Source organism: Grampus griseus (assembly GCF_964374135.1).
Source record: "Grampus griseus genome assembly, chromosome: 2".
In the NCBI taxonomy this organism is placed as follows: Eukaryota; Metazoa; Chordata; class Mammalia; order Artiodactyla; family Delphinidae; genus Grampus; species Grampus griseus.
The window spans coordinates 32,649,265-32,662,806 of record NC_139018.1 but is presented as its reverse complement, the minus strand read 5'-3'; the positions used below and the strand labels follow the sequence as shown (position 1 = coordinate 32,662,806).

The 13,542-nt window shown below is 39.9% G+C and overlaps 1 protein-coding gene across 2 annotated transcripts in view; it reads left to right on the top strand.

Moving 5' to 3' along the window:
* Nucleotides 1-2: 2 nt before the first annotated feature.
* SLC39A9 (solute carrier family 39 member 9) overlaps nt 3-13,542 on the top strand; it is a 47,587-nt gene continuing 34,047 nt past the window's right edge. For both annotated transcript variants that reach the window (XM_082647837.1, XM_082647836.1), the window contains exon 1: nt 3-755. In XM_082647837.1, coding sequence (XP_082503963.1) covers nt 660-755 — 96 coding nt within the window. In that variant the 5' untranslated portion in view covers nt 3-659. The remainder of the gene's footprint in view (nt 756-13,542) is intronic.

Sequence of the window (13,542 nt, the reverse complement as noted above, 5' to 3'; positions counted from 1 at the left end):
GTGGCTCCGGGTCAAGGCCCCGCGGAGTGGAGTAACATGGGCAGCACTGGGTATAGGGCAGAGACAGCTTTGTATCAGCTTCGCTACTGAACCCCTAAGGCCCATCGTTAGAAATCTGCAGGACTCCTTTTCTCATTCTAGACTCGGAAGAGAGTTTGCCGGGATTGGTGGGCTGGTCCCAGACCAGCCTAAGGATCACAGGCGGGGCGGCCCCGGGGAGATAGGGCCGCTGGAAGAACGAACGAGTTCGCTTGGGCTTTCGTGCTTTTCTGCTGCCGTCTGGAACGCTGTTCGTGGAGGAAGTAGGCCCATTGTGCTACCCTTATTCCGACGACTGAAGAAATCGCTCACTCTTATATTTCCCATTGACTTTTCTCATCTGTTAACCCACGGGAATCCAGTGACTGGTATCGGAAAATTTACGGGCAGGGGCCTAAAATTGCTGAAAGTTCTCTCTGGTGCTAGTATTAGCAAAAAGGGGCTGTTTCCAGGTACGTTCAAGAGAAAAGTGCCTCGTGAACACATCTGCCTGTGGGGAGGACCAAAGAACTGAAAGTCCACTTGTTATCTTTGAACAACCACACGCGTTTAAGAACCTAAGCACCCTTCGAAGCCTCGAGAATTTGTAGGCTGGTGGTGGGTGAATAAAGGAGGGCAGAATGGAGGATTTCATCTCCATTAGTCTGCTGTCTCTGGCTATGTTGGTGGGATGTTACGTGGCTGGAATCATTCCTTTGGCTGTTAATTTCTCGGAGGTAAGAAGTTCTCAATTTTCTGTTAGCTGTCAGGATGGCAGCTAGGAAGTAGTGACAGTTGTAAAGGGAAGCTGCTTCCCCAGTTAATATCAGAGTTAAAGGTCTTATTAAGGAAGACTATCTTTTCGAAAGATGCACAACATGTAATAATAGAAACAAACCTTCTCTTCATCACTACAGTTCATAACGGGGGTGGGTGGATCCACTGAAGATTCTGGAATACTCTGAACTCGCTGAAATTGCATACCAAAATTTGGGACTCTGTGCATTTTACGGGAGAGAGGCACCATAATGTTCTTTTGATACCCAGAAGTTCCAAAGAATCAAGATTCTAGATGCAATCAAAATATAAATGGAGAATGTTGTTTGTCCATATGAGTTGAAATCAATATAACTTCTCTTTTTGAGAAAATCAAGCAAAGCTTTTTGGGGAAAGGTATTTTTTTGGATACCTGTAATAAAAATGAAGTAAGAAAAACACTAAATTAGATTGTTCTTAAGTCACATTTCCTTTTAAAGAAGGAGACCATTGAATGGGTTTTTGAAGTTGTTTTCAAATGTTTGTTTAGAAATGAATTTTTTGTTAATATGGTTTGACATTTTGTTTAATTTATTTGATTCTTTATCATTACTTGAACAAACATTAACAGGGAAGAACGATGAAAGCATTTTTCAATGAAAGTGCAGATAGGTTCTTCAGGTTGTCATAAGGAGTTCACAACATGCATAGCGCTCAAAGATTGAGGGAGAAAAACTACTACATTCAGGATTTCTTGAGTATACCTTGGGGTTCAGCAGTAAGATAGTTTCACTGCCAGTCCTGAAAGTGCTTTCAAAGAAAAGGGGAGTGGAGAATGGCCTGAAGTATTGATATAAAGGAAAGGTATAGGTGAGGTGTGAGGTGGGCCTTGAGGAAACCTGAGGAAAGAGGAGGCATTTATTGCTGGTAAAGAAAATAACCTGTGGGTGAGAAAGAAGGCGGAACTAGGCATTATGAGTTTGAGAAATAAAGCCCACAGCCAGATGGAAGGGGGACTTGAATTGCTGCTGCTCCTTTTCCGTTTCCTTTTTTTATCCGTTCCTTTCAGCATCTAATGATAACATTGAGCTACAATGTTTTGAACATATACATTACTTAATTTCATTTAAAAAACCCAGTGAGGTGCAGATGAGGAGACTGACATTTAGATCATGTAACTTGGACGAGTTCATCAAGTGTGTTAGAGTCACAGCTGTTTGTTCAGTCTCAGTTTTTCTGACTCAGAGCAGTTCTTAGCCACTCTGTCCCTTGTGGCAGAGGTAGCAAACTGGTAGCCCCAAATCTAGCCTACAGACTTACTTTATTAGATTAGCAGAATGTTAATTTTATTATTACTGGTTTTTGTCTTTATTCCTCAAGGTAACAGTTGGCTAGAGCTGAGTAGTGGTAGATTGTCACAGTCCTTCTTGGCTGTGAAGCCTACTTCACTCATTTGGGCTACCTGCCTGCCCAGTCCTTTGTGAACCTGCTCTCTGTCCTCTGGCATAAATCATATTTTCTTATAACTACAGTAGAATTGAGTTGATATTATTAGAGCTGACACTTGTGAAGTTTAAGTTGGTTTGTATATTTAAAAACTTATTGAGATAACATTTATCAAGAATTATAATTAATTCAAATGAAGAACTGATAGAACTTTTTATTTCTATAAAATTCTTAGACCTTTTCCAGTTTCAGTATTTTCTCAAACTGTCTTGAGTGATTTTTGCAATATGCAGGTATACGCTATCTTCTTTTCTCACTGAAGGAAATGTGTACGTGAGTGGTGTAATTAACTAGGCTATTAATAAGGATAATTAGTATGATATGTCACTTACGGCTTTCTAAATGGATGACCGAATGGTCTTTTTCCAGATGCAGGTCTTGAAATGCTATAAGTCATCATTCATAATATCTGTTCATTATTACAGCAGTAACTGCATTTTGAGCTGTTAGGACAAAAATAAAAGTTATGTGTAACTTAGTTAAAGACATTTTAGAATTCAACTGGTGATTTTTATCTCCTAGGAATTAGCATTTTTTTCCTAGACAAATTATACTATTATTATAGATCAATGTATTGCGAAACTAGTGAGATGATAAATGTGTAAAAAATAAACTTCAGGGCTTCCCTGGTGGCGCACTGGTTGAGAGTCCGCCTGCCGATGCAGGGGACACGGGTTCGTGCCGCGGTCCGGGAAGATCCCACATGCCACGGAGCGGCTGTGCCCGTGAGCCATGGCCGCTGAGCCTGCGCGTCCGCAGCCTGTGCTCCGCAACGGGAGAGGCCACAACAGTGAGAGGCCCGCGTACTGCAAAAATAAAATAAAATAAAATAAACTTCATTCATGGAGACTAGGAAGCACAGTTTATACCCTTAGAGAATAGCTCCCCTAACTCCTACATTGGCTAAACAACTTTTCTTTTTAAGGAAGTCTAGCTTTTCTTGGGGACTGGAGTTATTATAAATAAAAGGACCAATAAACCTAATTTATTTTGCGGTTCACTTTCATTTATATGAAAAGATTCGCTTTTTATTCATGTTCTTAATCTGTCTGCTCCTTTGTCATTCCAAACTTTTTTCTTCAGAATTTCTCAGAGCAGGAATAAAAGATCAATAAAGCCATTAATTATGGCAGGATTAGTATTTAGAAATGAGTTGAAATCAAGTAGTCTGAAATTGCCGTAGCAGTGGTGTCTAGCTGCCATATCTGACCGTCAAGAGGTTTGTGTGGCATTGATTTTTTTGGTCACTTTCTCCACTGCCTTGCCCCCCAACCAACTTTCTTGATGCTTTTGTAACTTCCTTATGCCTAAATGACTTCTAAAACAAAGGAACAAAATCTCTGATTCTCAAATGCATTTATAAGTGGCTGATAATCACGATGCTTTCTTCTTCAGCATATGGGCAGGAGAAAAATTAAACTTGTAAAGGCAGCCAGAACATGCTTTACACAAATGAGGTTTTGTCGGATGAGAGAGTTGGACACACTAGTGTAGTACTATATTGTGTTTTAAGATTCAGTTGTTAATGAGTAGTTTTCTTTGATTCTAAATGAAAATGCTACATAAGTAGGTTGAGAGCCTGCAACTTAACATTACCTGGGATCAACCCAGCTTAGCAGGTGCTCTGATTGAGGAATGAAGTTCAGATATAAATGATGGCCAGAGTGAGATTTTATACTGATGGTCTGGGGATTGTCATTTACCTGAGCATGTCTCCTTTTTGTCACAGAGCTGGGAAAGCAAAGTATTTGCACCAGAGCTCTAGGGCAGCACTCCTCAAATTCTCTGGTGCATGCCAGTTCTTGTTTAACTTCCATTCCATTGCAGAGCAATATACTTGTGGAAATGAAATACTAAGAAAATGAAGTGGAAAAAAGGCATACAGGGCTTGCCTGGTGGCTCAGTGGTTAAGAATCTGCCTGCCAATGCAGGGGACACGGGTTCGAGCCCTGGTCCAGGAAGATCCCACACTCCCAGAGCAGCTAAGCCTGTGCGCCACTACTGAGCCTGCGTGCCACAACTACTAAAGTCCACACGCCTAGAGCCAGTGCTCCGTAGCAAGAGAAGCCACTGCAATGAGAAGCCCACGCACCACAGCAAAGAGTAGCCCCTGCTCGCTGCAACTAGAGAAAGCCCACGCACAGCAACGAAGACCTAACACAGCCAAAAATAATTTAAAAAAAAGCATACAAAATACAAGCCCAAATGCAGTATTGTGAGATTTAACAGACATACAATTACTCCTATAACTGTAAATATCATATTGCTATAAAACTTTTTGAAGACTTTCTCTCATTTCGTACTTTTCTTGTTACAGGCCAGTTTGGATTATAATGCCACATTTTTCATGTGTTGAAGCAGTATAGATCCATAGATATGCAGATGAAAGTAGTGCTATTCTTACTTCAATAAAGTTTTTAAGGTAATTAGTAATGCACTAATTTCAAAAGGAACTGTCTGAGATGGGTAGTGTAGGTCAAAATCAGTGTCTGCTTGAGCAAGCTGTTTAACATCCAACTCTTCTCTTAAATGACTTTATAGGATTGTTGTGAGGATGTAAGGAAATAACATAAGCACAGGACTTAACACTGTATCTAGAACATAATAAGAACTTTAAAAAACACTGAGGATTATTCTCAGTACCAATTGTAAAAACTTTTTTAAGATTTTCATTTTTATAACTTTGTTCTAAATTATAATTTTTAAACCTTTTATTTTGAGCAGACTTCTATTAAGGGGTAAACTCCCCCCCACCCCCAAATCATGAAACTTCTCAGCAATTTGGAATCCAAAAAGTCTTGTTTAGGGGTTGGCATTCCTGTTCACCATGAATGTTTCATTTGGAGAGGCCAGGGCTTTTCCTTTGGTCTCCCTGCTTTATAGTATTTTTCTTAGTAGTTAACTTTCTCTTCTTCATTATACTTATTCTCATTTTAAGCTTTGTTTTGTTTTTCGTGTGTTAAAGTTTTTATTTTGTGTCTAATGATAATAACTGACTCATTCATAATAAATCTCTTTGGCTCTTGAGTTACCACCAAATCAAAGGTTTGTGTCTAAAGAACGAATTTGTTCAGTATGTTTTTTCTCTGACAATTATTTTTAAAATAGATTTGACAAAGTTTCATTTTTAAGGACTTTTGCATTTTCAGGTGTATTAACCTTTTATTCTTTTATGGTAATACAATAGATTTTACAGTTGTTTGGAATTTCATTTCTAAATTTTAGACTTTGAAACTTTGAATTCTCTGTAGTTTATCCATATCTGGAAAGCAATCAGTAACCTTGTCTTCCCTCAGATTATTGTCTTATATTGTTATTGTCTCATAAGTATCTTTGCTTGATAAAGCTAAGTTTGAATCAAAGTCTAGATGCAATCTGATTCAATATTATTTTCCTGAAAAAGTTATATGGATAAACATCATTGACATTTATCTGCATAATAATATTAATAATAGTTAATGCGTATTGAGCTCCCTCTATGTACCAGGCAATGATGTGCATTATCTTGTTTAATCCTCAGGATGAGACTATGAGATAGATACTCAGGCTTGAAGACATCACATACCTGGTAGAGGTGGGATTTGAACTAAGTCAGTTTGATTACCAGTCCAAAGCACTTGACCATTAGATGATATTTTCTTTCCTAATAAACATTGTAAAGAAGGAATGAAAATATTATGGATCTAAATCAGCACCTTTAGCTCCCCCAACTAGGAATATCTTGCATCACTAACATTTTACCTTCCAGAGTGTATCTCATGCCTTGTGCTTACTCAGTGTAGCAGAATTAAAACTACTGAGGTAAACAATCTCTGAATACCATTGAAACCTAAAAGAAAGACTGAATATGTCTTAGATGCCCTTTAAATTAGCACCTGCCAAATTGGAATCTGAAGCAGTTCTCATTTCAAACTATTCAAGATTAACTTCACACTCGATATCTCGATATCTTCATAGTTTAGTCATTCTAAATTGTGCTCTTCAAGAATTGACATCCTTTTTGAGGGAAGAAGACCTGAACTGGATTCAGAATGCTTCTGTATGACAGTCTTAACCTCTCCTCTCATTGAAGAATTTAGATGTGAGACTTTGTTGAATGACAGTGAAGTTTAAGAGCCTCTGTAGCTCAGTTTGGAATTCCAAGTAATAAGTAGTAATGCTAACCATGAGTACAGGTATTTCTTAAAACTTATGATGGAATTATAAAAATCTCAATTCTCCTTTAATACTAATATTCAATGTCTAACTTCATTGCAATAGAAGCAGGTATTAGTTGGTCTGCAAATTCCTCTGCCCTGATTATATGGATTTTTAAGGGACAGGGTCTTGGGGTTAACTACTAGATAATTACATTAAACAGTCGATTGTGAACCCTGTATTTATCTGGAGGTCAATTTTCTATTAACCAAAAAATTATACCCTAGCTTCTGCACCTTGTTGTATATGTTCCTTTCATTAATTCTTTATGCATTTGACAAAGGCAAGTTGGGGAAAGAAGACAGGTGCTAAAAGCAAAAGATGAAACAATGAAATAGGTTTTATAGAGAAGCAGTTTAGCATGGTGCTTAAGAGTATAGATTCTGGAGCTAGACTGTGTAGGTTCAGATCATGGCTCTGCCATTTGCTGGCTTTGTGAGCCGGGACAAATTACTTGAACTTTCGCTGCCTCTGTTGTACAAAGTGGGGATAATAGAAGTATCTACCTTATAGGATTACTGTGAGGATTAAATGAGTTAATATATGTAAGGTGATTATAATTGAACGTGCCTGGCTTAGTAAGTACTTAGTGAATATTATTATTAATAGAGGTGAAGGAAAAGAATATTGATAGCACCTCTGTTATGCAGAACTTGTCCATCCAGAAGCCTCAGCAATCTAAAGGACTAGAAAAGTCTCTGATTAGCTAAATAGCCTTAAGAGCAAGCACTTTACTTGCTGTCTACTGTTCTTGGCTCTCACTTGGCTCCTGTGTAACTTTTTGTGTAATTTTAGTAAGCTGGTGTGCCAGTTATCAATTTATTGCCTCTCAGCTCCAAATTCACTCTTCATTAGCTACGCTGCAAAAATGGATGTGGGCCCTTTAAATATTTTTCCTTTGCCAGCTGGCACAATGTTAAGCTTTGTCAGTAGAGGATACTGGAGAGAAGTTGTAAGGAGAAGGGGTTTTCCCTCTTGGTTCTGGCATGCTTGCTCAGCAGGCCTCCTAGGTGACTTGATTCCTGTAGCACAGCCAGCCTCACCAGTGTCCAGCTTCTGCACTGCAGGTGGCTTTCAAAGCCCCAGACTCCTGCTGAACACACAGCTTCTCCAGCACCCAGCAGTCAGGAGTTCCCACTGGCAACCCCGTCTTGGGTGGTTTTATAGGAGAGTCTCTCTGGTGAGACACTTTCCCATGAACAGTTTTCCCAACACCCTAGAGTACAGATTTCCAGTGAGTTAACACCAGTGTGGCACCACAGAAACTTCTCTGCTTGTGATATTGTGATTTATAATAAGAAGTATGTATTTGCTTTTCCTGGCACAGAGTTCCTAAAACCCTTGGAATTTCCTAAATGATAAGAGCCATAAAGGTGTCTTATTATGTGAATGAGGTGACTTTTGGAAAGCCACTAGGTAACCTAAGGATGGGGGCTTGTCACCTGGAGAACCAACCACATGATTCCAAGGGTTGGAACTTAACAGTCCCACCAGGGAGGGGAAAGGGGATGGAGGTTGAATGAATCGTCAGTGGCCAGTGATTTAATCAATCATGCCTATGTAATGAAGCCTCCATAAAACCCCAAAGGATAGGGTTTGGAGATCTGGTTCGGTGAACACATGGAGATGCTAGGAGAGTTGCATGCCCAGAGAGCATGGAAGCTCCGTGACCTTTCCCCATACCTTGCTTATGAATCTCTTATATCTGGCTGTTCTTGAGTTATATTCTTTTATAATAAACAGGTAATCTAGTAGGTAAAATGTTTTTCTGAGTTCTGTGAGCTACTCTAGCCAATTAATTGAACCCAAGGAACCTCTGACCTATAGCTAGTTGGTCAGAAGCACTGATAACAACCTGGACTTGGAACTGGCATCTGAAATGGCAGGGGGCCAGTCTTGTAGGACCTGATGCTATTTCCGGATAGTGTTAGAATTGAACTGAATTGTGGGACACCCTACTGGTGTCCAAGCATTGCTTGGTCTAGGGAAACCCCACCACCACACATATACCTTGGAATTGGTCCCAGACCTTTTACTGCTGTTCATTGAGCCCCAGCCATGCCCTCTCCAGCAGAGTTTGGATCTCAACCCCTATGAGACCTCTTCTTTGAGCAAATCTTATTTTGGTCCTGGGTAGTCACTGCTCCTTTTAGCTGCAGTTCTTATGTTCTTCAGAGTTCTTTCTTACTGGTTAATTTCTCATTATTCCAGTTCCCCCCCTTTTTTTTTTTTTTGCGGTACACGGGCCTCTCACTGTTGTGGCCTCTACTGTTGCGGAGCACAGGCTCCGGGCGCGCAGGCTCAGTGGCCATGGCTCACGGGCCTAGCCGCTCCGCGGCATGTGGGATCTTCCCAGACCAGGGCTCGAACCCGTGTCCCCTGCATCGGCAGGTGGACTCTCAACCACTGCGCCACCAGGGAAGCCCTCCAGTCCCCTTTTATAGTTACTCGTTGTATTAAATTTTTCTGGTTCAGATTACTTTATGACTTCCATTTCTTGATTGAACCCTGACTAATACAGCTAGGTAACGGGTCATAAAATCATATAAGTATTGAGGCTGAACAGTGAATCAGGCCTGGAGGAAGATAAAATGGTTCAAGTGTCATGATGTGTGGCAGCTAACCTCCACTGTCAGTGCCTGGGAGTCTAAGGGAGTCGTGAGAACCGTGGTCAACTGTGGCACAGAAGAGCATGTGCCATTTGATGACACCAGCCCTGCTGTTGTCAAATCTTCCTACTTTTCAGAAGTTGGAAATCTGGATTCTTATATGAACCTTCTAAATTTTATACTTTGGCTACTAATTCAAATATTATTGCGTCGCTGTGTGGGTCAGAAAACCTGTGTTTTGCACTTCCCTGGTGGCGCAGTGGTTAAGAATCCGCCTGCCAATGCAGGAGACATGGGTTCAAACCCTGGTCCCGGAAGATCCCACGTGCCACGGAGCAACTAAGCCCGTGTGCCACAACTACTGAGCCTGTGCTCTATGGCGCACGTGCCGCAACTACTGAGCCCATTGCTGCAACTACTGAAGCCCGTGTGCCTAGAGGCCGTGCTCTGCAACAAGAGAAGCCACCGCAATGAGAAGCCTGCGCACTGCAATGAAGAGTAGCCCCCCACTCGCTGCAACTAGAGAAAGCCCGCATGCAGTAACAAAAACCCAACACAGCCAAAAACGAAACGAAACAAAACCAAAAAAACCCCTATGTTTTGAACTGCCAGTCTCAATCCTCTGGGCTGGACTGTCTGATTTCTAAGCTCTCTGTAAAGTAGAAAGAGCAAACTAGAAGGGGTGGGGCAACAAGTAGAGGAAATAAGTCACAGCACGACAACAAGGGGGGAGACTGAAAAACATTTCAAATTACTACAAAACCTAAGTGTTTTGTAGTAATTTGAAGTGTTACTATGTGTTTAGAACCACTTGGTAAAGGGGAAAACATCTCTACGTGCATATTAAGGGCACTGTGCTCTCTAAGCCCACCACAGTATAATAATTAATAATAACAGTAGCTACAGTATCAACTCATGTGTCAAGTTCTGCACTGATTTTACAGTAACCTTGAAAGGGAAGAATTCTTACCCTGTTTATAGATGATGAAACTGAGCCTCAGGGTTTACTAAGTTCAAAGCCACTGTTTATATAGCCTCTAATTAAATGAACAAAAAAAATTTTTTTAAGCCTGGCTATATAATAGGGATTCTTTGTGGCAAATTTAAAAAATATGATAATGTGTAAAAAGAAAATAAAATCATCCATTATCCCACTGTCCAGTGAGAATCACCAGTAACATTTTTGTTTCTTTTCATTCTTTTTTTTTCTATTTGTTTGCATTTTTAATATGGTTGATTATGTGGTATATGTATAAATTTACATTTCCCCTTCTTTTACCTGGTAATTATAAACATTTTCCTTTATTATTAAAATCATGTTCTATGCACTTTTTTGGGGTGGGGGGCATGCTGCGCGGCTTGTGGGATCCAGGGATTGAACCTGGGCCCTTGGCAGTGAAAGTGCCAAGTCCTAACCACTGGACCACCAGGGAATTCCCTATAGGCACTTTTTTTTTTTTTTGGCTGTATTGGGTCTTCATTGCTGCGTGCAGGCTTTCTCTAGTTGCCGCAAGTGGGGGCTACTCTTAGTTGCGGTGCGCAGGCTTCTCATTGCGGTGGCTTCTCTGTTGTGGAACGCAGGATCTAGGCGCGGCAGGCTTCAGTAGTTGTGGCACGTGGGCTCAGTAGTTGTGGCTCGCGGGCTGTAGAGCACAGGCTCCATAGTTGTGGCGCATGGGCTTCGTTGCTCCACGGCATGTGGGATCTTCCCGGACCAGGGCTCGAACCTGTGTCCCCTGCCTTGGCAGGCAGATTCTTAACCACTACGCCACCAGTGAAGTCCCCTATAGGCACTTTTTAATGTCTTCATTACGTTCAGTTATTTTACATGCAGAAATTCTTATTATGCATTTAATTTGTTTTCAAGTTTCTGCTATGATAATAGTGTTGAATGAATATTTTTGTGTCTAAAGCTATGACCATATTTCAGATTATTTCCTCAGGGGTAGAATGACAGGATTAAAGAGCATAAACATCTTCAAGAAGGTTCTCAATCTATATTACCAGTTTTTTTAAATGCATTTTTTTTCAACAAATGCAAATGACACTGTGTTCTCACAAACACTGAGTACTATCATTTTTAATTTTTAAAACTTTGCTAATTCGATAGAGAAAATGTAGTTTATTATTTTAATTTTCTCAGTTCAGTCAAACTTCTTATGTATTAATAATATAATATTTCATTGCCAGTGTTTTCCCAGGTCTTTCCCATGCATCAATGGGTTTTTGTTTGTTTTTGTAGTCACATCTAACAATCTTACGGGATTTCCTTTTATTTTTAGAAAGGACTCATACAAAAAGACAAGTTAGTCTTGTTTTCCAAGATTGAAGGAAGTGGCATCAATAAAGTATTGCTTGTTCTATGTCAAGTGAATTAGGAAAGGGGAAGCCTATATGCCACTGGCATAATGGCAACTGTGGTAGCATTGTTCACTTGAACTTCTGTCCAAGTATCTGGGTTTTGTTTTGTGATTCTTGTGGAGGAGGGGCTTAGAAGCATTTACTGCATGCTACTGATGAGGCTGAAGATAAATAATAATGACAACTACTCTGTGCTAAATGTGCTAACATCATACTCCTACATGATGGTGGTAGTAGTGGCAGCCCTGAAGGATATTGAACTTGCTCAGTATCACAGAGCCACTACTTAGAGGCAGGAAGCTTTTTGGCATCTTGCCTCAGTTGTAAGGACTTGAAGAATCGTGTTCATATTTGAGTTTTCTTCGTTATCTGTTACTGACACTTAGCAGCAGATAATGTAGTAGTTAAATTGACATTAGGAAGTATCTCCTTGAAGCAGGCTTATTTGTAAGAATATGGAGAAAGAAAGCCTTTGTTGCTTGAACAAGAGTTACTTTGTGCCCTATGATATTTCATCTCTTCAGTGCCTGGAGCTTTGAAGGAATCAGTCTCATAACATGAGATGCATCTTTGATTTTTTAGGAAACTATAGTTGCTGCTTTCAGAACTAACATGAACATGGTATAAGGGAGATTGAAATAAACAATCTTCGGTATTAAAAGCTTTTAAAATTATCAGCATGCGTTTAGTTGAACCAAATAATTTATTGACTATTTCTATGAGCAAGGAAAGAAAAACCGTTTAACTACCTTGGTGTCTGCCAAGAAAACTAAACTGACTTCAAAGCTTTGCACTGCACTGATAGCTAATGGCATTGAATACAAACTGTTGTTTTAATTAATACTTTTGGTCAATCGTTTGGCTTAGTCAGGCTACAGATGTGAAATTGTAAAATGAGATATCATAAAATGAATGACATTGCACAGTTCATGCCTCTCTTGAGCAAATATTTCATTTCTCCACCAGAAACTATTGCTTTGGGAACTCTTTTCATCTTGGACCAACACTTGGAATTTGTAGTTCTTCATTTAAATACACCCTTTTAGTGATTTACCATAAGCAAAGGAGGGAACCATAAGCAAAATGTCAGCATTTTAACTTTGACATGTACATAGTTTTGAGATTAAATAACAAGTTGTGAAGTTGTGTGAAAGAATACAGCTGTACAAATAACATGGAGCCACATCTCAAGTGCTTGAAATAAGTAAGATTGAGTCTAAAATGATTTAGGTAGTTAACAAAATTTTTTAAAGAAAAATTGAAACTATACCCCTTGACAATTATGCCTATTTTTTGACTATTGATTTTTTTCATCACAAGTGTTGCCTCTATAATTAGGTTGCTGTAAGAAAGTTAGTACACATTTATCAAGCTGATGAAAGTTATGTAGAATAAATAATCTTTATATCGCTTTGCTGAAGATTGAAACAGTGACTGAACAGTGATTGAAACAGTGCTGAAGATTGAAACAAGGTTTTGAGCTCCTTGGAAATAAAACAGTTGTCATTTAAGGTATTTGCATGAATGAGACAGATGACAGCATTGCCTCACATTTACTATGATGGAATTCTATTATGGTTCTTCATTATATGTACTTTAATACCCCTTGAGCCAAAGGATAAATTCTGAATCAAATAACCACTGAAAATTCTAGATATGGTTATGCTTTTAAGGGACTTTTTCCCTTAAAAGGCCTATTTCCTAGCACAAGTATTCTAAAGAGGTTCCAGTGCATTCATATATTTGTTGACATTAAAGGCCAGTGGAGTGGCAGATACCAAGTCCCCAGTGCCTTGCATGATGCTGGGCATTTCATTCATTCTCTTAGTATATGTTTAGGGGAGAATCTGTTATGTGCCAGATACTGTTCTATAAACTGAGTATTCAGCAGGAAATTAAAAACAAAAGTTTCTTCCTTGGGCTTCCCTGGTGGCGCGGTGGTTGAGAGTCCGCCTGCCGATGCAGGGGACACGGGTTCATGCCCCGGTCCGGGAAGATCCCACATGCCGCGGAGCGGCTGCGCCCGTGAGCCATGGCCGCTGAGCCTGAGCGTCCGGAGCCTGTTGCTCCGCAACGGGAGAGGCCACAACAGTGA